At 45.1% G+C, this 24,023-nt stretch overlaps 5 protein-coding genes across 7 annotated transcripts; 2 read left to right on the top strand and 3 right to left on the bottom strand.

The window, feature by feature from the left end:
* Window positions 1-38: 38 nt before the first annotated feature.
* LOC114858454 (actin-related protein 2/3 complex subunit 1B-A-like) lies at window positions 39-3,519 on the bottom strand. Of its 2 annotated transcripts, none has more exons than XM_029155729.3 (10): window positions 3,360-3,519; window positions 2,795-2,917; window positions 1,932-2,036; window positions 1,619-1,841; window positions 1,427-1,534; window positions 1,108-1,344; window positions 947-1,022; window positions 630-829; window positions 449-539; window positions 39-363 (listed from the first exon to the last, which is right to left on the bottom strand). In XM_029155729.3, the coding sequence occupies exons 2-10, from the start codon at window positions 2,856-2,858 to the stop codon at window positions 325-327; spliced, it is 1,143 nt and encodes a 380-aa protein (XP_029011562.1). In that variant the 5' UTR covers window positions 2,859-2,917; window positions 3,360-3,519; the 3' UTR covers window positions 39-324. The 2 variants fall into 2 exon arrangements, with proteins under 2 accessions (XP_029011562.1, XP_055364762.1); XM_055508787.1 differs by lacking the exon at window positions 3,360-3,519 and adding an exon at window positions 3,196-3,317.
* A 1,032-nt stretch (window positions 3,520-4,551) lies between these two features.
* Window positions 4,552-10,220, bottom strand: LOC114858468 (actin related protein 2/3 complex, subunit 1A). Of its 2 annotated transcripts, none has more exons than XM_029155749.3 (11): window positions 9,763-10,220; window positions 8,986-9,079; window positions 8,688-8,792; window positions 8,232-8,454; window positions 7,438-7,545; window positions 7,218-7,321; window positions 7,010-7,118; window positions 6,499-6,574; window positions 6,224-6,417; window positions 5,470-5,560; window positions 4,552-5,372 (listed from the first exon to the last, which is right to left on the bottom strand). In XM_029155749.3, exons 2-11 carry the CDS (start codon window positions 9,047-9,049, stop codon window positions 5,334-5,336), a joined length of 1,113 nt encoding a protein of 370 aa, XP_029011582.1. In that variant the 5' UTR covers window positions 9,050-9,079; window positions 9,763-10,220; the 3' UTR covers window positions 4,552-5,333. The 2 variants fall into 2 exon arrangements, with proteins under 2 accessions (XP_029011582.1, XP_029011592.1); XM_029155759.3 differs by having other exon boundaries at window positions 9,629-9,770.
* A 1,502-nt stretch (window positions 10,221-11,722) lies between these two features.
* Window positions 11,723-13,079, top strand: LOC114862659 (proline-rich protein 18-like). Its single transcript, XM_029163222.3, has one exon. It carries the CDS (start codon window positions 11,859-11,861, stop codon window positions 12,813-12,815), a length of 957 nt encoding a protein of 318 aa, XP_029019055.1. The 5' UTR covers window positions 11,723-11,858; the 3' UTR covers window positions 12,816-13,079.
* A 27-nt stretch (window positions 13,080-13,106) lies between these two features.
* On the bottom strand, window positions 13,107-17,847 carry abcg2b (ATP-binding cassette, sub-family G (WHITE), member 2b). The gene is made up of 15 exons (XM_029163210.3): window positions 17,563-17,847; window positions 17,332-17,391; window positions 17,104-17,221; window positions 16,871-17,026; window positions 16,550-16,707; window positions 16,158-16,309; window positions 15,948-16,046; window positions 15,616-15,764; window positions 15,244-15,395; window positions 14,799-14,888; window positions 14,545-14,669; window positions 14,307-14,461; window positions 14,146-14,235; window positions 13,968-14,020; window positions 13,107-13,884 (listed from the first exon to the last, which is right to left on the bottom strand). The coding sequence occupies exons 1-15, from the start codon at window positions 17,709-17,711 to the stop codon at window positions 13,737-13,739; spliced, it is 1,854 nt and encodes a 617-aa protein (XP_029019043.1). The 5' UTR covers window positions 17,712-17,847; the 3' UTR covers window positions 13,107-13,736.
* Window positions 17,848-19,544: 1,697 nt separating this feature from the next.
* hapstr1b (HUWE1 associated protein modifying stress responses b) lies at window positions 19,545-23,763 on the top strand. The gene is made up of 4 exons (XM_029157401.3): window positions 19,545-19,979; window positions 21,490-21,570; window positions 21,714-21,989; window positions 22,101-23,763. Exons 1-4 carry the CDS (start codon window positions 19,784-19,786, stop codon window positions 22,337-22,339), a joined length of 792 nt encoding a protein of 263 aa, XP_029013234.1. The 5' UTR covers window positions 19,545-19,783; the 3' UTR covers window positions 22,340-23,763.
* The last annotated feature ends 260 nt before the right edge of the window (window positions 23,764-24,023 follow it).

The following is a 24,023-nucleotide window of genomic DNA, read 5'->3' as shown; positions in this document are numbered from 1 at the left end:
GAAGTGTAAGGACACACCCACATTCACACCACAATCCGTCCTGTAACAGCATCGTTTATTAAAGGAGTATTATGACCAGCATAAGCTTTCAACACGTTTTCCAGCTTTGATATAAAATTCCAGCTTTGAACCATCAGCTCAGACTGAGCCCTCTGTAATTCCACTAATCTAACTCTGAAAGTACCATTTATGGAGCTGTTCTGAAGAGTTACAAACACTGTTTCACTTGCATATGAAAATAATACCTGATTACAATAAGGCCAAGAAGCTTTGGGTAACAAGGCAGCGGTGCTACTGAACGTTGGACCAGCTGTGAACTGCAGCTCACACAATCTTCAAATCTTTCATTGCTGACTCCAAAGTCTGGAACGAAAAACATTACATCACCGCCAATGACATTGTGGCTGTGGAAACACGTCAGCAGGTCGTAAGCGTGTTTGTGTGTTACCTTGACATCCCAGATGCCCATTCCTCCGTCCATGCCGGTGGTGCAGAACTTGGTGCACTGGTTCCTTCCTCCCTCCAGCACTGAGATTTGGCTGAAATACAGTCAGAGAAAGTAGTTTAACATTTTAAAGGGTCTCGTCTTCACCTGGGTCTTCTCTTCGTTCACATAAAACGTCCTCCACCTGATGCTGTTCTTGTGCAGGGTGTTCAGGTCCTTGTCGGTGTTCTGGCTCTCCGAGGCCCGACGGTCCAGGTTCTGGAAGCGCTCCCTGGCGCTGATGCCCTTCTGGGCCGCCTGCTTGGGAATGTCCAGTTTGCCACCGTACTTCAAGCTGCCTTTGGCCCCGTCGAACACGAACAGCACCGGGAAACAGTCGTGGCCCTGGAACGACACACAGGGCGTTTTCAATGCAATCCCTGGGAGGCGCCGACGTGTGAACAGCACACTGTCCGTCTGTCGGAGCTGGAGTTAAATGTTCCATGTGCATCTGATACTCACAGCTGCCACGAGGCTGTTCTCTGTAATGAAGGTGACGCACAGCAGGGGCAGCGTCTCCGAGCTGAGGCTGCTCACCCTGTGGAGGTGGTAACAAAGGTCAGCGCCGACGCCCAGCACGCGCAGGTATGAAGCCCCGCCCCCGCCCCGCCCCCCCCGCTTACGTGCTGGCCTTTCCTCCCTCGGCCACGGACACGGTGGAGTCGTGGGAGGTCCAGGCCAGGCGGTTGCCGGAGTGGGAGAAGCACACGCTGTGCACCCAGCCGCCGCCCCCCGCCGAGGCCTCGCTCGCCGCTCCGGAGCCCCCGGACTCAAACAGCATCTCCCCAAACGGCATCTTGTTCCCCCAGGGGGTCGGTCCAGGCTTTTCCTCCACTTCCTTGATGTAGGCTGAAAACACTCTGCAGGTGAGAGCGTCTTGGATCATCAGACACACAGGCCACACAGGTTAGTAGTAGTGGGAGTCTGTCTACTCTGTCATACCTGCACTTGAAGTCACAGGATCCGGCTGCCAGCAGGATGTTGTTAGGATGCCAGTCCAGGCTGAGGATGGTGGAGCGTATGGGCTTCTTGATGTGCTTACACACCCACCTGCGGGAGACAACGCAGCACGTTGGCATCCGCAGCACAGACCCATCCAGCGCCTTTAGTGGAAAGCCGGAATCTGAAGCTCACCAGTCGTTCTCCTGCTCGAAGTAGCAGATGGAGATGAGGCGGGAGCCGCTGCCCACGGCGAACTTGTTCTCCTTCGGCGACCACTTCACGCAGCGGGCGGCGCGGTTGATCCTGAGGATGACGAGGGTGGGCTTCCACGCGCCGTCCTTCAGGGTCCACACGTAGGCGTTCCGGTCGGCTCCACAGGTAACGATGCGGTTGCTGTCTGGAGCCCAGTCGATACCTGCACAAGAAGGATATTTTATCCTTGTTCACGTGCCGTTATTCTGGCAGCTTGTAGTTTTCTGGGGTAATTTAGTTGATTATGTCCCACCTGTGACCTGCCCATTATGCTCCTTCAGCTCGTGAATCTTCGTCCACTTGGCCCCATCTTTCTTGTAGATATGAACGTCATGGTTGTTGGGGCACAGGGCGATCTCTGCAAAAAAAAAAGAAAAAGCATGCTGTGCATTAGAGAGCGCACAAATTAGTGAAACGTGAAACGGGAAGCGCATTAGAGAGAGAGTCAAGTCCAGTGTAATTGTCAGGAGAGCTTCATAATGGGTTGGTCAGTGGGGAGTAACAAAGAACAGCTGACTGTGTACAGAACAGAGAAATACAGTACGCGTCTGCCTGAAGGCAGAACAAACACATGGCATCTTTAAATAGACAGACCATAAGCCAGAACTGGACCTTTCTTCCCACAATGTTGTAGCAAGCTCAGTTTATGTCTTAGTCAGCCGATGAGTCAGGAGCTCCGCTTGTCTGAACGCTGCAGTGTGGTTACTGATGTGTGTGTGGCTTTTTTAATCCCGAGTGCTCATCCTGCAAAATGAACTAATGCGAACGAAACCACATCTGTGCAAGTGTGTGACTCCACCACAGTCTTGTAACATCCGCTTCGGCCCAGACGGCAAAGAGCTGATCAAAACAACCAAATATGGCAAAAGTTTCCTGCAGCTAACGGAGCACAAGAGCCTCTCACGACGGCCAGACACCACCCTCACTGTTACAGGAAACAGGAAATACCTACGCCCACCTGGGAGCCAATCAGACACAGCCTACTGCTGTCTGACGCTGGTGCTGGACGAAGCAAGGTGTTCTCCATCAAAACAATAAACATGATAAAAGGTTTAGTTTGGCAAAAAAAATGGCTCAAAATCACGGAAGTGACCAATCAGAGAGGGGGAGACTTACGGGTCCGATCTTTGTTCCAAGCATGGCAGCTAATTGGTTCCAGCAGGAAGCTATAGTAAGCCATGTCCAATCAGAGGTCAGAACCAGACGAGGAAGTGGGTTGAGGAACCAGAGGCTGGTGGGCTGGAAGATAACCAACGCAGAAAAACAGAAGTTCAGATGTGTTAGTTCACACAGACACAATAAAGACACTGCACATATCCTAACTGTTGCTCAAGATGCAGAGCTGGTGGTGACTATTTCAGCTCTATGTCCAGAGAAAACACTAAACTCACTCTAGTGCACCAGTAAAATCCAGATTATCAAATGAACGCGAGGAACAACACAGGTCAAGGTTAGCAAACGCACAAAAACACTACAAAAATAAAGCAAAACTACTCAAACATGACCATCGTACTTACATTAAGTAACAAAAAACACATCCTAGACGAAGTGGACCATGTTTAAAGCAGCCCTGTTCAACAGCCTTCTACTTCCTTAAAATGCATTTTGTGTGTGTGGGTGTGACTGACATGTCTAGACACACTCAGCCAACTGCTTGCTAAAGGTTCTCTAGGCTACTTACCCTGAGGGCAGGATAGAGATGGATGGAGAAGAGAGGAAGGTGGCGGATCAAATAAGAGAGGGTGTTCAGCTCGCGGACTCTGGCCAGTCAACGCGAACGCCAACGACAGAGTGAGCTCAGGAAGAGAGAGGCTGAGCAGAAGAGCGGGAGGGGAGGTGAAAGGGGGGAAGGGGAGGAGGGGACCGAGGGGAGACAGACAGGAAGTTACGGCAGGTTCGTGCCTAGGGTGGAAAAACATGGGTGGAACACACTTTAATGTCACAGAATGGGGTCAAACTTTTACTTTTTTTTATATAGGAACGAGAAGGAAAATGGAAGTTTTGCTTCAGTAAAACTGTGACGAGAGGGAGGAGCAAGAGCACAATGCAATGTTCTGCGAGAAGGGGAGGCAGACAGAGAGGGGAGGCAAAAAAAGAAAAGACTTATGAAGCATGGAAAGAGTGGAGAAGGAGGGGGAGGGATGTATGGGAGCTCTGCATAAAGGGGGAGGAAGACGAGAACAGGGAGGGATGAAGGGGCAGGACAGGGTGGAGTCCAACTGTTGCCTGCACTTTCAGCCAACCCTCATGCAACTGCTTACCAGTATCAATGGCCGATAAGTATTATTACTACACACTATTTCTATAATTCACACATTTTGAATTTGGGAAACTGTTTTGATTCTTTTCAGGAACCAGGACTGATAAAAAGAAAATGCACTTAGCTTGGTGTTTTTTTACATATTGCATATCTAATTTACATTTTATAATAAACAATGACTGTTAATAAGTCATATGTCAGCCATGATCAGTTGTCTCCATTCATCCAGATTCCTAGTATTGAATTCCAACCCTAGTTTACTATAATCTTAAATCTCATTTACTAGTTTCAGCAGATATCCCTTTGCAAATTTGAATCCTATGTAAAGAAAGGTTTGCAGTGTCACATATGTTTAAAGAGAGCGCCTCGTGTTTTCTAGGCCATATTCATCCCAGACATTAGATCCACACCATTCACAGTGTCTGTCAAGACGAAAACAAACACAGCATCATGCTGAAAGACGTTAGACTGTGGATTTGTTTGTTTACAAGAACACAGAGTCATTAGCGTCTCACAATGCAGAGTCCACTTAAAAGAACCACTTCACAATTACACATTCACCATTTGTCTACGGTGTCAGAGATGTGAAAACAAAAGAGAACAGTCAAGTGAGTTGTGTACTGTAAATGTATTTTGTCTTTATTTCATGTCTACCTCATGATCAGTTACATAGAAATCCTCCATCTCGTGGTTTCAGTAGCTACAGAGCCTAATGCTGGTCAGCCGTGACTCCGCACAGAGTTAAGACAGCTGCTTTCTCTCTCCACCATCAGATCCTGTACTGCTCTTTACAGCCAACCAGCAACATGACCTCAGAATATCAGAAGATGCTAATCTCAACAATGGCTTCACCAGCTGGAAAATAATTAAAACCCTCCAGGAAGAGAGGCCATGACCTGTGATGTACCAAAACACTGATAGTTCAGAGGTCAATGTTGAGGTTAATCTGAGGTGAAATACAGTCCGATTTTTGGATAAAACGCACCTTTAGTGTTCAACTTTTGGTAAAGGAGGTTAGAGAACATAAAAACACACATTTCACGTCACGTTTAATACGTGTCAGAGGACCTTCCCACTTTGACACCTGGTTAACCTTCATTTAAAAACAAACAAAAAAAATCAACAGTAATGTCACACGTCAGCTCAGTGTGTATGTGTGCGTAGTGTATGCGTGATTGTGTATTTTAGTGTGCGAGTGTAACACACAGCCCGCGACAGTGTGTTATGGGCTTATCAGTGCTTCAGCAGACACTCAATAAGGTCAGTTGTGTGTGTTACTGGCTGCGTCGCAGGAGCGGTGGGGCGTGAGGTGGAAAGGGAGGAGGGGTGAGGACAGAGATGGCGAGGAACAAGAAGTGAGGCCGCAGCGTCTCTTCATTCATTCACAAGACTTCTTCACATGATGCGGAGACCCTGGATAGAAGCTTCTAGACTCTAAGGAGACAAACAGAAAACCCACAGGAGAGTTTGAGCTGCGACAGATGGTGGAGTGAAGCTCTGAAGTAAACAGACTGCTCATGTGGGTATTTACCTTGAAGTCCCAAATAGTCATCGCTCCGTCGATACCTGTGGTGCAGAACTTGCGACAATCCCTTTTGTCTCCCTCATAGATAGACACTTGGCTAAAACACACATATGGAGGAGTTTTGAATAAAAGGAACAGTATCACTACGATAAGAACGAGCATCAGGATCTTTAAGGAAACAGTTTGCAAAAAACAGACTGCATAGCTTTCTACTTGCTGGCACCCAAGAAAACGTGTTTTATTCCACTTGTGAAGCTTGAACTAGCAAAATATTCAAAAGATGAATGCGATGTGGTGACCCTGCCTCTCTCACAGTAACCAAATGGATCTTGAAGCTAGGTAAGCATAATGGCCGGATGGATCAAAAACAGCAGTCTATCAATTCTATATGTAGCTTCACAGGAGAGAGTAATCTGTGACTCTGTTAACAAGAAGCATAATAAGCTTGTCACACACATTTGCCAAACCATTTAAATGACGTTACTAAATGAGGATGGGAAGCTGACCAAAGTTTTTCAAGGCATGAATTCAAATGAGCTTCTCCAGTTCAACAGCAAGCTGAGAGCAAACGTTATCAGCTTAAGTTAACAAGGGAGTGCTACCAAGCCAGAGTGAAACTGCCCAAAGCGCCTATAAAAAGGTATCCAGTATGACCTATACCAGACAATTCATAATTCAGTTAACGTGTTACTAATAAAGTAATAAAATCCTTAGTTAAAAACACACTTGTCTTTGGTCTTTTTGTTGGTGTGTGACCTACGTGATGCTGTTCTGGTGGAGTGTGTCCAGGGCAGTGTTGCGGTCCTCAGTGGTGGCTCTCTTGTCCATGTTCCTAAAGCGCTCCATGGCAGAGATGTTCCTCTGGATACTCTGCTTGGGAAGGTCGAGCTTTGACACAAACGTCAGCGTTCCACCGTCATCGCAACGGAACAGCATGGGGCAACAGTCATGGCCCTGGAGATACAACAGCATTACATATTATATGTATGCACAGAGATTTCTATGAATGATATATAATATTTTTTTGATTCTTACCGCAGCTACTAGACTGTTCTCTGAAACAAAAATGACACTGAGGAGAGGAAGGAACTCCGTCTTCAGCTGTGAAGGACTGCACAAACAAACTCCAATTAATGATGTTAAAAGACTGAACAGACAACACACTGTAGCTGTAGACATCAGGGCAGTGTTGAGACAACAGCTGCTGCTGCAGGTTTCCAGACAGAACATGTTGAAATCAGCTCAGTCTGAAATGTTATTGCTTTAGTCTGCATCACCTGCACCCTGTTGACAACACCCTGTTATTGTGCAAGTATAGTCCTGGACCAGTCTCAACTCGCATTTACCTGTCCACAGTCACCTCAAATGACACCTTACGCAATTAATAAACAAGAGTGAATTAATGTTTTTTTCTTTTTATTGCACATGATTCCAGTTTTAGCTCATTTACCCTCCTGACTAACATGCGTGGGTTAACTTGATGTTTGACAGGTTGTTTGCTCAGGACTGAAGCTGAGTAATCGTTTTATATAAGAGATGAATGTACCTGGCAGTCTTGGAGCTGTCTACCACAGTGACCGTGCTGTCATGGCTGACCCAGGCCAGGCGGTTACCAGAGGCCGAGAACGAGACAGAGTGGACCCAACCCCCTCCGCCTAACAAAGTGAATGAAAAAGCAGATGTGTTTTAGTTTAAGCATGCTACAACACTTATGAAAAAGGATATTTATTTTTGCACAAAGACGAAAAACAGACCTGCTCCTCCAAATTCTGCTAGCACAGCTCCAAATGGCATTTTACTGCCCCAGGGAGTGGGGCCTGGTTTCTCCTCGACCTCCTTAATGTAGGCTGAAAAAACCCTGGAGTGCAGAGAGAGGGAGTTACAACAGTGTCCAAGCAATGGAGGAAGAGAGAATGTTATCAGGTTTTTAAGTCTTTAATGTTCATATTTAGTCTTGTATTTCCCAGTACTAACCTGCACTTGAAGTCACAGGATCCAGCAGCCAGCAGAACATTGTTAGGATGCCAGTCGAGACTGAGGATGGTGGAGCGTATTGGCTTCTTGATGTGCTTGCTCACCCACCTGAAAACAAAAAAAGACTAACTATAAATGTGAAAACTTGCTTCAAGCGTTTCTCAATGCAGGTTACTAAGACTAAGACGCTTATCATGTCCAAGTGTGACATCATTTTAACCATGATAACTAGCACAGCCTTCAGTTAAAACACAACCATGTGGTCAAAATGACATACAGTGACATACATACAATCAAAAGCTGAAACGGAGAGACAGCCCAGGGAGACAGAGTGTCACAAAAGTGTCACAAATGGAAAACATCATCTGGAAAATGTTTAAATTCCAGGAAACAAAGCAGGTTTACACAGAGCCAGGAAAAGACATGGTTCATTGGCATTGATTTGGATGTATGGTCCTCTGGTTTTAAACCAAGTGCAAACTGGAACGTGCAGATAAATGGCAAGTTTGATTTGTGGTACTTTGTGTGCTAACGCAAAAAATGTGATAATGGCAGGAATTTTGCAAAAAAGAACAAAAATGTAAAAACAGGGACAAATCAACTTACAATCACTAAGCTCAAGAACTTAGAAATGCTCTGAACTGTGAACTTAGTACTATAATTAAACAATACATAGCACATTGTGTCTATGAAATTAACATGGATTACCTTAAGTACGTAAGACAGGTGACACTTTTCAAAGCAACAAAGCATTTAATGAAACAGAAAAATAACACTTAACCTTAATAACTCACCAGTCATTCTCAGACTCAAAGTAGCAGACAGAGATGAGTCTGGCCCCACTGCCGACTGCAAATTTGTTCTCCAGCGGAGACCACTTGACAAAGGTGGCAGCACGGTTGATCCTGAGGATGACCAGTGTGGGCTTCCACACCCCCTCCTTCTGGGACCACACATAGGCATTACGGTCTGCTCCACATGTCACGATACGGTCACTTTTGGGAGCCCAGTCAATACCTAAAACCAAAAGGAAGAATTACTGTACAACTCTTTGTTTACAAGTTGTAATAACGAGTCAAAATACTATTTAGACACACAATCATTAGTTGCAGTCTTAACATTATTACTGACTGAAATGATTATTTCAATCAAGACATTGTTTAAAAGTCATTCAGACTTAACTTGTCTTTGGCCTCTGTGTTATTTAATATTTCGAATAACTGCAATTCCTTAAATTATGAAACAAATACCTGTTATGTGTCCATTATGCTCTTTCAGCTCATGGGTCTTCACCCACTGGTTGCCGCTCTTCTTATAGATGTGAACTTCGTGGTTATTAGGACTGATGGCAATTTCTACAGAATAAGTGGCAAGTTATCAGCACTGACTTGAAGGTAGTGTAATAAACAGGCCAAACCCGTTTCTAGTTTCTACCAACTACCAGCCTCAGCGTGTCAACAATGACAGATCACTAAGCAAACACTGACATCACCTGTAGCATTTTACACATTCTTCACTGACAGAGACAATGAGATGCGTGACCCTTACGTGTCCTGTCGCGGTTCCACGCGTGGCAGGTGATGGGTTCCAACAGAAACTGATGAAGGGACATCTTGTCTGGGTGTGGTCCTTAGGCTGAACTCTGCGAAGTCACACAGCACAAGTTGTTTTAGCGACTAGCGACCAAGACGACCTGAGCGCACAGCCGGACTGAACTTTGCCTCTAATAAAACTTAGCACACATCAGCGAGTACCACGAACCGGGTTACTTGTCCAAACACAACAACCAGCTGACACGAACTTAACTTTAGAGCAACCTAACTAATTAACTTGGTTACTTCAACTAACTTCATCACAATCACTCTCAAGAATGACAGGCTGCTACTGGTAGCTAACGTTAACGCTAGCTAAATAACCAGGATGAGGTTAGCCAGCTAGTTTCGGGGCTTTCTTGATATGACAGGACATGAAAAGCATATTTTCTGAGCCGATGTCGATTTTCCTTGCAGACTACCAAAATTCTGTCTTCATAAGAATAGTTGCCTCAGTAAATCGCTAACACTGACTATCAGGACATCAACGTTACCGAGGCTAACGCTACTAGCAGCTTAAATCATACAAAATGCTAACTGACCGGTGTTACCCAGAAAGGCCCGGAAGCCACGCTGGTCGCTTTAAGAAGCACACTGACCTTTTTCTAATTACACGTTTACCAGAAGGCCTCGTTCACAGCTCCAAACCCCAGCTTCTCCCCCTTCCTCACTCACTCCCGACGAGCAGCTACTAGCCACGCATTCCGCTAGCTCCCGAGCTAGCTGAACTCACCTCGTCAGTCCGGTTCTCCGAGTGTGCACTCTCGATAGCCGGCGAGCTATGTTATCGCTAGCGGGGAGCGGTTGTGTCGGGAGTGGACCTGAATTCGCGGACTCTGGTCAGTCGACACGAATTCGTCCAGGAATATTGAGGGAATGTCAAGACGGCCAGGAAGACGCGTCCAGGAGCATCCGGTAGCGAAGTCTGCAGCAAAGCCGTGGATCCCTGGCTGACAGCTAGCTTAGCATCGTCACGCTAGCATTTACATTCAGCTGAATAATCTCGCTCACGTCGAAGTCGCGCACGGACTACGACGAGCAGAAAGCGCGCCCCTTAGTGGCTGAAATGGGAATAGTCGAACTGGTCTGGCCGGTTACAAAACACTCCCATCTAGTGCACATGTGGACGAACGTCCACAGGGGAAGTGGATCCTCACGACACCTCACAGTGGGACGACTCCGGCAAGAAGTCAGCAACAGGTGCAGCCTCAGGGGACCCTGAATCCAGGAGATCCAGAGATTTACTCCAATTTTTTTTGTCTAATAAAGTTTCATTGATACAAGGTGAGCTATGGGCCTTTATTCCCTCTACGAGACAGATGGTGTCAAAGTCTGTTTTTCGAACACACATTATAATCTATTTATTTTTAAATTGCCTTATTTTTTAGCATATTTTGTCCAATTTTTTAGAAAATTCAGAAAGATGCAGACAGATTCAGGGAGTCAATTCAAAGTCTGCACTATATCAACCTTGTGTGCTAAATATAGAATGCAGATTTGTACAGTGTAATGACGTTGCCCAAGGCAGGTTGTTTTACAGCATTTTGCATCCTTACCAGCGTTCTTGCTTTGACTCAGGCCTTTCAGACTACAGCCAGTCAGCGCTGAGCTCAATTAATGGCGCCTGGCAGACGTCCAGCTGAACGGCTGCTGGCTGCAAGCAAGGAACCATTTTTAGGCCTTAAGCTCAGTTTTCTTTGCCATACATCACTTAACGTAACAAATGGTGTCATGTCCCACACCTCCACCTTACCTTTTGCAAGGTAAAAGAAAAACAAAACATATTACTTCTGTTTGCAGAGCCCAAAATAAACATGTTTGATAAAAGGTGCTAATGGATTTTCCCAGAAGAAATTCAAACAGGGCAAGAAGTAAGGATAGGTCATATCAACCTGTTTTTGAACCGTTCACTTCCTTTTGGCTGCTCTACGTGCTCCCAGGTCATTTAGCCTGTGCTTGCCTTTAAAATAATTGGATTTTATTCATTTTAAGAATGACATTTATATTTTAATCACTAATTATTTGGTGTAAATAGCAAGCACATGGATTCAGAACATGTTGATTTGTGAATGGGTCCCATATCACGGGTTGGTCCTGGGATGTTGCCTCTTCCCCTTTTTCCTAAACCACACATTTCCTCGCTGTCAACTGCTTTTCTATGTGCACAGGACGATGCACAGGTTTTAGTACCAACAGTATCAGGTACTTTTCAGCTACTTATGAACTGCTTAGTGTTGTAAAGTTGATCAGTCATGCAAAGGTCAACAGAGATAACTAAAGTATTTGCAGTTTTATCTATTGGGTCATGTGTCTTTTGTAACTATTTTTATTGTATTTTACATAAGTTATCAAACTAAATAGATAAATAAAATACCATTAAGCTTTCTGTTATAAAATGTCTGAAACTTAAATTAGCATTAGACAAAGGGACTATCTGCTAATGAAATCCTTGACATGAAATAGGATTCAAAGTCAACTTTTATAATGGATACGTTAGACTTGTTTTCACTGATGCCACCACAAAGCTCATTGCACACATCCTAATTGTCATTAAGACCGGCCACAGTGTATGGATTAGGGCTGCAGGTGTACTCGCACCATAGTAAATGTGTCCTCACTGATGACACAGCCAGATTAGAAGGTTTAATTTTAGATCTTTGAGCCTGAGACTAATGAGCATGTGAGATGCAGAAAACCCCTCATCCCACTTGTGTGACATCACGCATGCCGTTTGAAGCGAGGCCATGCCACCTCCCCCTGCTGCTTAGGTATAAAACACTTTAAGCATTTTGATTACTCGGGGGTGGATGAGCGCTGGTTGACCACTGCATGGCCGAGGATGCGTCGGAGAACCTCAACGCCTTCACCAAGTCAGTTTCCTCCTTGGCGCCGTCGTCTTTCTTCTTCCTGCACTTCACCCGTGGAACCGAACTCCTCTCCTACCTGGCGCTGTGTCTGGCCAAAATGCCGTTCATACCACAGATGTCTATTGCATGCTCCGTGTCGGGCCTGACGGGGAAGGAGAAACCTACCAACAGCACTGCATCTACAGCTGTTGTGGCCAGGCCCAGCGTCCCAAGGGACGACTACGGCAGCACAGTGAAGCAGAGACTGGCTTTGAACTTCAAGCAGCTGGGGAAAAAGAGCAGTCATCTTCCAGCTGCCAAAGGCACATCTGCAGTGGAGCTGCCACCCAGGAGACGGGATCGACTGCTGCTGTCCTCGCAGACAGACAGCCTCCCAGCCTCCAGCTCGGGCGAGTCTCTGGCGAAGACGCAGCAGCGCCGGCACGTGAGCCGTTCGGAAAAGGCCGAACCAGCCGTGAAGGTGAGGAGCAGGCACCAGGAGGAGACCAGCTTCACGCTGACGCTCACTCCCGAGGCAGTTCTGCTGCTGCAGAGGCGGAACAGCGAGAGACACCAACGATCGGCCGCCAGAAATGCTGGCGGTGGAGCTGGTGCTTGTGGAAGTGCGCCAGATTCCAGGCGCAGGAGGGAAAGCGCCTCTAAACGGCATCCGCCCGCAGCACAGAAGCACTGCACGAGCAGCAGAGGCGCCGTGAAAAGCAACAGCGACGCTGACTCAGGAGACATCAGCTCCATCGTTAAAATCTCCCTCCTGAACGAGCAGCACAAGTACGATGATGTGGAGTACGAGGAAGAGGAGAGCTCTGGTGTGGACGAACACGTGATCCTGAAATGTACCGAGTGGCTCCGTGGGCTGGAGAGCACACCCGTAACCGTAGCGACCAGTCCGAATAAGCGCTTGAGCACTAAGAGTTTCTAAAAGGCCCAACGTGGGAACGAACTGCAAACTATTTTTAATATAACTGAGTTATATGGTAGTTTTATGGTAAGAACTTCACTTTAACACCATCACTTTGAGACAGGATGTGCCTGTTTTTTAAATGCCAGGTTTTGTTCATCTCCTCAAAAATCAGATCATGTATTGCTTTTTTTTAGCGAGACATTAGATTTATTCTAGAGGGAAATGTACAAAGCGCAATCTTACATTTAGTGTTTAAAAATGTGAACCTCATTTTCCAGCAAGGTAATATGACACAAAGCAGGACTGGCATGTAAATAGAAAACTTTAATATTAATTTTTGCATCCATTGCAAAACAACTTAAATCTCAAAAACCTATAACATGTAATGCGTTTGTTAAAAACCCAGAGCAGCAACAGGAGAAAGCTGCAGTCGCGACTCACCAGCGCATCACCTGGGACCGAACCCAGCAACTGTGCTGCTCTAGAAATGAGGCACTGACTGAAAAAGACACGACTGACATCTGTGAACAGAGTCTGTGCAAAAGGCTTTCAGCGTCTACATTTGTGTGTGCAGAAAGGCTTGTAATTTGAATAAGGCAGCACATCCCTGTTCAGGTCCCTGAGCGGTGATGTGCTGCTGTGAGGATCTCTGCGAGGATCACTCTAAGCTGCTTTGTGAGGTCTTAGACGTGGGCTTGGCTGTCGCCGTACGCTCCCTCGTGCTCAGACCAAGTGTGCTTAGCGGCAGCTTACCCGCCTCGCAGTCAAATGTTACAACACGTGTGTTTGCGAGTGAGAGATTTCACATGTAACGAGAGGAGTGTTTCACAAATTCTCAGACTCGACATAATTAAATGAATCAATTTCCTGACTTCTTCTGCTTTGATTTTCATTCATACCATAAAGAAACTATGCGGCCGACGGCTGAACACACGGGGACTATTTCCAGCGGTTGATTCGCCTCAGCTGCACGTAGGACAGGAACATGCACACAGTTATGATCCCCAGCAGAGCCACCTGGTTCTGCCAGAAGCCCCACGCAGAGGAATCCAGGCCCTGCCTTTCCAAGAACACCACCCCTGGGATCCTGTAGAAGAGAAGCTGGCTGCACTTTTCTGTTGGCGTGAGGACTATTGGGTTTCAGTAGGGGTGACTGACATCTGTACTCACACACTGCCATTGGAGATGAAGTTCTGTCCTTCAAATTCGTTGATGAACGCCGCCTGAGGGAGTCAAAACCCAGGCTGAGCGACACTTTAGCGTCAGACATGGAGATTAAGTGACAACACCCCCAAATAAAATGAACTTCACAGCCTCCCCCCTGTTCTTGCTCTTGCTTTTCACTCACATCCAATCCATACTTGAAAATGCTGAACCATTTAATCCAGGACAGCCAGCTCAGCATGCTGTTGAGATCCACAAGAAATCCACCAAAAACCTAAAACAAACAGGCCACAGTCAAGAGACTAAACTATCCCATGATTATTATTATAGTTCATTGAGTCTTACCATCATGAAGACGAAGGGCAGAGCCACGAATAGGTTGGCTATGGCGAACAATGAGACACTGGCAGAGACGAGGAAGGCCACGCTGACGGCTGCCAGGCTGGTCAGAACCATGGTCAGAGCGAAGCAGGCGAAATACTTGATGCCGGGATTCAACCCTGAAAAGAGCGTTGAGACGTGTCAATCAGACCGAAGGTTCTCTGTGAAAAGAGTGTTTGAACACACTGTGTGGCGCTATTACCCATCATGTAGTAGGCGATGGCTGAAAACGCAGTGATGGGAATCAGGCGGTTCGGAAGGAGATCAGCGAAGATCTTGGACAAGAAGTAGACGGACGTGCGGTAATATCCACTGGAGTTCTCGTGACTGGAAGCACAAAACGGCTGCAGATTCATTGTTGCGGCTGATGAGAGTTCAGTGTCGGGTGGAACGGATCCGATCAGATTTGACGTATTAACAGAGCGATGAGAGACGATCCGTTTGTCTTTCACTCACATGAAAATGGCTCGTTCGTTGATGAAGATTTCAACAGCAGAGAGGTTTGCAAACACCATGTTCATGATGAGGAAGAAGAAGGCTCCAGTCCTGTTATCGGGGGAGATTTAGCATTAACTATTATTGGAGATATCATAGATAACTAGGAATTTAAATGAAAGTCAGCCTGAGGCCACGAGCTTCAACGCTGACACTACTTCTTGTTCACTTCTTATCTGCCTCATTTCACTAATTGACTCATCACAACCCATACAATTTAACAATTCAATTCACAATTCAGTTCATTCTCGCCATCTTTTCTGAACAAACGCTGTGATTTGATCTTTTCTTTCCATTAATGGGGCCGGTTGTAGCTTGTCCTCGAGCGCAGGGTGACACACTTACAGTGTGGTTGAGTGGCGTTTAAATGGAGCACTGGAAGGAGGCTGGCTGTTCTGAACAGTACCTGTTCTGTATGGCCTCGGGCAGGGTCAGGGGGATCTGGTAGTAAATCAGTCCCGACAGGATGCCGAACACGATGTTGACTGACATCTGGGCGTAGGAGGTCTGAGGGTTCCTCAGCATGTTCAGGATGGTCCGTCTGCACACCACATGCAGCTGTTTCACGTGCAAAAACACAAAGCGCTTTTATGGCATGATGGCAGTAATAAAGAGGCCTTACAGGCTGGGCAGCAAAGCAGATGGAAATAAGAGCTGCCTGGAACAGTCGTATAAATGCACATCATATTTCCTAGATTATTATGGTTTTTACATAAGGTGTTTTATAAGCAAAACTATTATCAGTATGAAACAGTCCAGATGTGAAGATTTGTCTGACCTGGTAGAAGAAAGATGTGGCGTAGCCCCCGGATTTAGCTTGACCTTTGACAAAGTTACTTTGGTTCATTTGGTCCAACTCCTGAAGAACATGCTGATATATGTGCGACTGCTGGTATCTTGTGGCCAGTGTGTTTTGACCATCTGCATCTGTAGGCAGAGAAACAGAAGTGATGTAGGGCAATAGACAATATGACAAATGTACCTCTTTACTGTAAACATCCTTCAGCCAAAACTAAGAAGTTTTCGGTTTTATGTGTGGGTTAAATGTTAAGTGCTCAGAATACTAACGTCTGCACATCTTCTGATCTGAACCACGGAAGTCACACTTACAGTGTTGCTTCTCGAATTCCATTACACTTGATGTTACTTGGCCATTCGTGATGTCCATGAGGAAGTCAGCGGGATTGTTGAACTGGTCGATGTGGTAGCCTGAACACAAACACGATCCCATAATAAAATAAAAATCACACAAATAAATAATAAAACAACACATTTCTATGGAAACTCCTCCAACTTTTAGCGCCAAAACGCGTTGTTTACCGAGGTTTGCGAAGTATTCTAGTGCGTAGTTTGCTGGCCCAGAATACACCATCTCCCCTTTATGCATCAGAGTCAGCTGGTCAAACAGTTTGAAGATGGAGTAGCGCGGCTGGTGGATGGAGAAGATGACGGTGGTGCCTTTCCTGGACAGGCTGCAGAAACATGTCAAGTGTATGTGAACACTAGTTAATGATGATATAAAACCAACCTTAAACCTGACAGTTTACGCTTCTTTAAATCTGTAAGAGACGTGGTAGTGTATTTACTTACAAGTAGTTAATAGTAGAAATAGACCTTTAAGTAAGTAAATTGAAGCTATGCAAAGTATTAACACTAAGTACAGTCTAGTGAGCAACAGTTCCTGGTGGGATGAATGAGTGATTGTGTCGTACTTGTGCAGTTGGCTGATGATGCTGTTGGCGGTGTTTGAATCCAGCCCGGTGGTGGGTTCGTCCAGAAACAGCAGCGACGGAGACGTGACCAGCTCCATCCCGATGCTGCACCTCTTCCTCTCGCCTCCCGACACGCCGCGCAGGAACTCGGTCCCGATCTGAGCAAGAACACAGAGCCGTGAGGAACACGAGGAACCCGGAGCAGAACGCGGAGCCCCGAGCAAAACGTAAAGGCCTTCATCCGTGAAACAGTTCAGACACATGCGTTTCTGCACATGCACCTTACTGTTTATAAGAATCTGAATCATGCAGTGTCTGTACCTTAGTGTTCGCACAGTCCTCAAGGCCCAGTTCTTTTATGATCTCATTTACTTTGGCCTGTTTGTCCATGTTGGAGTAAAGTGAAGGGTTGAGGCGCAGATTGGCGCTGAACAACAAGTTCTCTCGCACGGAGAACGTTCCCATCAGGACATCGTCCTGAAAAATCACAGCATAAACGAGCGTTTAGTCATGAAGTCACCCACCCAGTGTGCATTGGTATCCGCGTACAGTACCTGAACCACGTATCCAGAGCTGATCCCCAGTTTAGATGTGACCACTTTGCCGTTCACCATGACCCGACCTTGACGCAATCCAGCAGGATTTTTTCTGCCTGCGATTACGTCCAGGAGTCTGATGAGTGAGAGAAAGAGCCCGTCACTGAAGTGGTTGGGTTGTTGTTGTACACACGCACGAGAACAAGAATACATTCATCTGTACTCGTTTATACAAATGTTTCTTACGATGTTTTGCCACTTCCCGTGGCTCCCATGATAGCGTTGACTCCAGGGCGCATGATGCCACTGCAATAACAAATACATCTTTTTACATACATCAGTTTTTATTTCAACAAAAAGACAAAAAACTGAAAATAATAAGTTATAGTGAAACAAAGGATACGGTTGCATAGCACAATGACAAATCATGCTGATAACTGTATCCATACAAACTCGCAGGAAGAAATCAAATCTTACCTTACATTTTTGAGGATGTGTTTTTCAGGACCTATCTTGCGGCAGCATCGTGTTTCTTGAATGACATAATTTAACTGGCTGAACGTGAGGGTCGGCCCTTCTTGCTGGAAATTCTCCCCAGGACTAACGCTATTATTAGCCATCTTCATGACAGAGCTATTAATAAAGAGACCGAGTGGAGTCTAAGAGTTTGGTTGAAAGACAGGAGAAGGTACAGACAGGCACGAAGACCTGTGCTGCACAACAGACAGACAGCGATAGCAGCACTGAACCAGGCAGCTACTGTTATAACACCTCTGATCTTTGGACTCAGCCCAGTGATTTAAGGAAGTGTCAAGCTAAATTCCCAGTTATTCCATCCAGGAAGCAAAACTCCTTATTTAATATAGGTGATAAGTATGATCATATTACATGAGAAATGGATTACAGTAAATTAGCCTTTTGTTTTCCTGAATAGGGGAATTCCGGTGTTAGTTATGAAGCACTGGTGCTGACAGACCTGCAGCTCGTAATAAAGCAGTAAACTTGCCTTTATAGATTTCTTTACCCAAACAACATGTCAAATTCATTGTCATATATCATTGTTAAGTTTTCAAGTCATCATTTGTTGTGTATCACATGTTGGTGTTCTCATTCTGTCATTAGTTAACCCACCAAAAAGCAAATACTAAACAAAAGGGCCTAAAGTGAATCAAAATAAAATAACATTTGATTTAAAAGACGTTCCTCAAATAAACCTTCATATCAGTGTCATAGCAGACGGCCACCCATCCCAAGCCTGCTCTTCCTTTCATAGGAGTTTTTGATGATGAGTCTTACAGTAAGTGTGGATTTTCATGTGTTTTTTGTGAAACTGCATTTTCTTGTTTTGTTTTTTATCAGTTTCACTAAAACAAGCATTGTCCTAAAATAACTAACTAAATGCACAAGGAATTAAAATACTCCACTGACAAATTACTAAACTTTTATGATGTTTTAATTGGTGCCATCGGTTTCCTTTTTCGTAGGAAGCTACACATGCATGTGATACATCAATGATTTACAAAGACTTCCTTGTTGGACTCTGTTCTGTTAGCTTTAATGGTGTGCGTCGGTGCGAGATTTCATTAAACCAACCATGCTTGCGTTGACGTAATTTTACAATGACCGCCTTTGTATGCGCCCGGTTACCCAGGGAAACTGAGTTACAGGAATAATAAAAAGTTAGTCAGGATAGATCCTTTACCTACAACCTGCTTCTTCCACCTGAGGAATACTGTTAAAGTTAGGAGCTTCCTTAACTGTCCTCCAGTTAATAAAATGCTGAGTTCTTTATAAATAAGCAAGGTCAAATATCTAAATTAGGTAGAAGTATGTAGAATGGGAGGCAGACCTTCAGCTACAAAGCTCCTCTGAGTACGAGACTCTGTTTCTGCTCGAGGTTTTCTCTGTCACGTTGTCGGATTTGTTGGGTTTTCTACATGACATAATTCTATTTTGTGCTCTGTGAGAAAAGAAAAGGCTTCCATGCGTATTGATATGTGTATTGAGAGAGATGACAGCAAATGAACACAACCCAGTCGGTTTGGATTGTGTTCATGCTGTTTGCATGTATGTTGCAGGGAAAGCAGAGCCTGGGGATTCCCCCGCACCAGGCGTTCACACGGCGGCTGAGGAATTGGGCGCCTAAAGGTGAAGTGTAACCTGGTTACACACGGACGCACGGAGAGTTGCATTATTATTTTTTACTTCAGGCAGGACTTTGAGTGCCTGCTCCATCTGAGTGTAGCGGGCCAGGCTGCCCCCTGCTGTACAGAATGCTGCACGTCAGCCTGCTGAGGGAGCTCAACCTTGTTTTTCCTCTGACCTTTCCTCTTTTAGCTGTTGGCCAATCAGGCCTCGTGCTCAGCACAATGACCCACCCAGAAAAATCTATACAGCCAATAGCCTTTCAGGACGACCCGGGACGGGCGTGGCTAGTTCCAGAAAGTCTAAGGTGTTGTCATCGCGTTCTTTAGTTTGGTGTGTTTTACACTGGGGTTCGTATGGCGTTTTAAATGTACACAATGCGGAGCCAATAGCAGCAGTATTTCTTTCTCTCCTATAGACTGTTACGCTTTTGTAACGTTCTTCTCTAATAGAGAACTGAAACAGACAGTGGACCGTCTCGGAAAACCAAAAAAGTCCTACATTTCACACGAAGGCTTGTTTGTAGGCTACTAGCTAACGCTAAAGGTTAGCTATGGAGGAGAGGAAAGAAGAGGGAGAGTCAGAGATCCAGGAACACGGCCCTGAACACTGGTTCACCAAATGGGAACGACAGTGCTTGGCCGAGGCCGAGCAGGGCGATTCGAACGAAGAGGAGACGGAACAAAGTCAACAGAAACTGTGGCACCTCTTTCAAAACTCAGCCACCGCCGTAGCGCAGCTTTACAAAGGTCCGTACTGAAGTTCAAGTTAAGCTAATTGCCAGCGCTGGTGCTAATGAGCGCTAGCCCCACTAGCTAGCAACACAGCCGGGCGGAGCGACACAAAGGGCACTGCCTAGGCTAACATAGCTAACCACCCGCATTTGCCTTTTTACAATATATCAAGCGGTGATTTTCCCCATCATAGTTATGTGTGTCAGTAATAGTTACATTAAATTCTAATTTCACGAAGTAGATACTACTCTAGTTCCCGTTTCGGTTGCGTGAACCGGCTTTGCTAGCGGACACGGGGTAAAGTAGACCGGTAGCTACCATTAACCACTAGCTAAAGCTAGCAGCCGCTAACAGCCGGTCACCGTGTCAGAGTGGGAGACAGCAGGGCTGAGGGGTGATCACGGTGGCCTGAGCTGTCAAGAGGCCCCTCGGGGTCAAGCGCATTGATTAATCGTCGAGCTGTCGATTAGACCGGTTATATAATAAAGTGGGTCTGTTCGCAGCTTCCAGATCATGTGTTTCTATTCGGTCACAACATGGCTCGCACTAAAAATGTTTTGTCCATCCCGTTAACAGTTGCCAACCCTCGTCAAAATGGCGATACACGGGGAGGAGTTTACCAGTTGACAACAACCCGTTTGTTTACGGTCAAATGCAGCGATAATTGTCGCAGGGGAGCGGCGGATGCCACGAAGTTAAGGCCAACGAAACAAAGCCCGTTATTGCAATGGGCAAATCCGTGCACCTCGAACAAGGGCTGCGTAGTTTTTAATATCCAGAACAAAATGGCGAAGCGACTAACACGAAGCGATCAAGTGTTCAGAACATTACGATGAACTTGTGTTTCTTGGAATTAGCGTGGGTTAAGCTTCAGCTATTACTTCATGCTTTAAACGGGGAATGAACCTGTCCGTGACTGTGACTTTATCGCTGGTTAGACTTTAGCAGTAAGTGGATCACTGGTAGACAAATGAATAATTGGCACATCCTGCCTACTCAGAATACAACAACTGTTTTCCTAAAATTTGTACTAGGACACCCCCTGCAGATAATACGTAATGATTGACTGCTAGTGTGTATATATATATATATATATATATATATATATATATATATATATATATATATATATATATTCAGTCTTTAGCTGAGGTTTGTTAACAGCATGTATTTCTTATCCCATGTTATCTTTACTCTTTGCACTAGGCAGTAAGGACCCTTTTGAAGAGAACTGATAAAAATGTAACAAGTCACATTTCACATTGTCAGAGTATTTTAATCCCATGAAGCTGTTGTGAGACCTTGATTGCTTTTAATAGGTTTTTTGTATGATCTTGAAAATACTTCTTCCAAAGTCCCGAGATACAATATCTCCTGAGATATACACAGTTCGATTGTAAGATCCAAATTCTGCGTGTTTGTACTCAAATCCTTGGAGAAGAAATATACTATTCTTGTTGGCGCTTTGGGTTTATGGAGCGACATTGTCATCTAAGAGCTGACCAGCCTTTTGTGTTATTTACAGATAGAGTATGTCAGCAGCAAGGCCTCTCTCTCTGGGTGCCTTTCCAGAATGCAGCCACAGCTGTCACTAACCTGTATAAAGGCAAGTAACAAGAAACTGGCTATTGCTCATCATTTTTTGTTTGGTGCCCTGGCAGGAAAGTCATTATGGAAACAACTGATGCATTTTGATTGTTCTTGTCCATTGTCCATTTTGATTGTTGATCTTTTCTTGTGTGACATCAGAGAGTATGGAGGCTCGTCAGAGAAGCTATGACCTAGGTATCCACTTGGGCTACCAGCGCAGGAATAAGGAGGTAATCGCATGGGTGAAGAAACGTAGAAGAAATATCAGACGAGAAGACCTCATCAGCTTCCTATGTGGCAAAGTCCCGCCTCCACGAACATCTCGTGCCCCACCTAGAGTTGCCATGGTGTCTGCAAGCCGACCGTCGGTCCCAGAGACCGGCAACTCTGTCGAGACTGATCTGCAGCCTTTCAGAGAGGCAATTGCACTGCACGGTCAGTCAGAACGTTACCTTCAGCTAAAAGCCTGTGCTGTGTAAGAATGTTACACAGCACGATATTGTACAGTTTGCTGTGATAATATGTTTTTTTCTGTTTGCTTTTCAGGCCTTAGTGGTGCCATGGCTAGCATATCTGTACGTTCTGGCCCTCCTGGTTCCCCAACTCATCCCGCACAGTCCCTCACTCGTCGTAGGAATGGTCTTCATGATGTGGACCTCAACACCTTTATCGCTGAAGAGATGGCACTCCATTTGGATTCCACAGGCAATCGTAAAAGAGGCCCTGCCCCCTGTAGTGATGTTATCACAGACTCACCCACTCATAAACGTAACCGGATGCTCTGAACTTTTCCTACACCACTAATCCCTCTCTGATGGTGGCCAGCTTGACAGTCGATCAAGACTGGTAATGCCTTGGCCACTGAAAGCTTCCTGTCCTTCCCCTTAGTTACAGTACTAGAAATAAAAAATACTATTACCAACCATGTATTCCCCTAGTTTTTTTTCTTTTGCTCCCCCTCTCTCACTCACACCCAGGGCCTGTGGCAAACTTATCTTTTTTTGGTAATCTTTTCTGTCATCTAAGTTTAGTGGCCCTTGGTAGATCTCATAACAAACAGAGCACTTGCAACAATCACAGATCCCTAAATTTTGTTTAGACATTGTTTATCAGTCTGGCTCTTTTGTGCTCCAAGTCTGATAATCTGATGAACTGAACTGCAGTTATCATCCCCTCACTTTTTTTTCCCCAAGCATTCTTCCTCCTCCATCTTTGGAGTGCTGGCCAAACTAAACTGGTCTGAAACTCTGGCTCTTCTGGAGGGTGAACTGCCTCTCTGCTGTTTGACTCCACTCAACGCTTGTCAGCGTGTGTATCCCATTCTGCTGCATGTGTTTGTGTATCTGACAGCAGAACTGCCACTTACTGTGTTGTACTTGTCTTTGCCTTTGAGAAAGCTGCTACAGTATCTCTGGTTGTTGTGCAACTGTGTGTGCGTGTGGGTATGAGTGCGTGCCCTTGTGGATACAGGATTATAGGAATTCCAGAAACCACAGAATTATTTCCTGTTTTTACTTTTTTTCAGTTGCTCTAGTTGCTCTGAACCATGGTGTTATCACAAAGCAGGTGTATCTACCTTACATTCAGTCAATGGCGACTGTTTCAGTAGAGGCAACAAGATCTGTTTTCATCAAAGCTTACTTTTCTTATGTGTCCTGCTTTCTTTTTTTAACGATGGAGTTATTCATAGAGATAGTCAGGTTTACACAAATTCAGAGTTTTCCTGTTCACATCAGAATACATTTGACTGGTGGTTTTTGCATAAAGTGCAGTAACACTGTCTGAAGTGTTGCATTTCGCCTACTTTATGTTTACATTTCGCTCACTGTTAAGAATTAAAACCGGTGCGTTATCATTTTGTCTCTTGAAGTTCGGAGAGAAGACTCCCAAAATGTTCGCACTTGTGAGTTTAGCTTTAAATCTAGACATTTATGAAGAGCAGTTGCCTGTGAACTGGTAGGGGCCGACGGCTGTGATTTTTCTGTTTGGTTCAGCCAATTCATGGACTGGTTGATGTGATGATTCAGCAAAGCTTGGGGCACTTGTTTTCTGCTAGTTTCACACGCTGCTGTGTGATACAATCTTGTGTAATGTGTAAATAACATGTAGGTGCTCTTATATGTGGTACATATTGTAAAAAGAAGTGCAGATCCATCGGGTTGTCCATGTACAATAACAATTCTGACATTAAAAACATACAGGTGTTTAACTTGTTTGACATTTCTATTTATTGGACTTGATTTACAGACTTATGTTCCTGACGAGGTCTTATTTGAGTGCAGTTTATATATATTATCTGATGTAACAGTTCTCAAGAAAAGTAACATGAATAGTTAAAAGAATAAAAGTTTTCGTTGCCATTTAGCACCTGCTCGAAAAAAAACCCTCCAATTAGTTTCAAGTCCACCTGTCACGTAGGATCAACAAATAATGTTTACTCTGCGTTTGCATGAGTGTGTTCTGACTGGC

Source organism: Betta splendens, chromosome 1 (assembly GCF_900634795.4).
Source record: "Betta splendens chromosome 1, fBetSpl5.4, whole genome shotgun sequence".
Lineage (NCBI taxonomy): Eukaryota > Metazoa > Chordata > Actinopteri > Anabantiformes > Osphronemidae > Betta > Betta splendens.
This window is presented reverse-complemented; position numbering and strand designations above follow the sequence as displayed.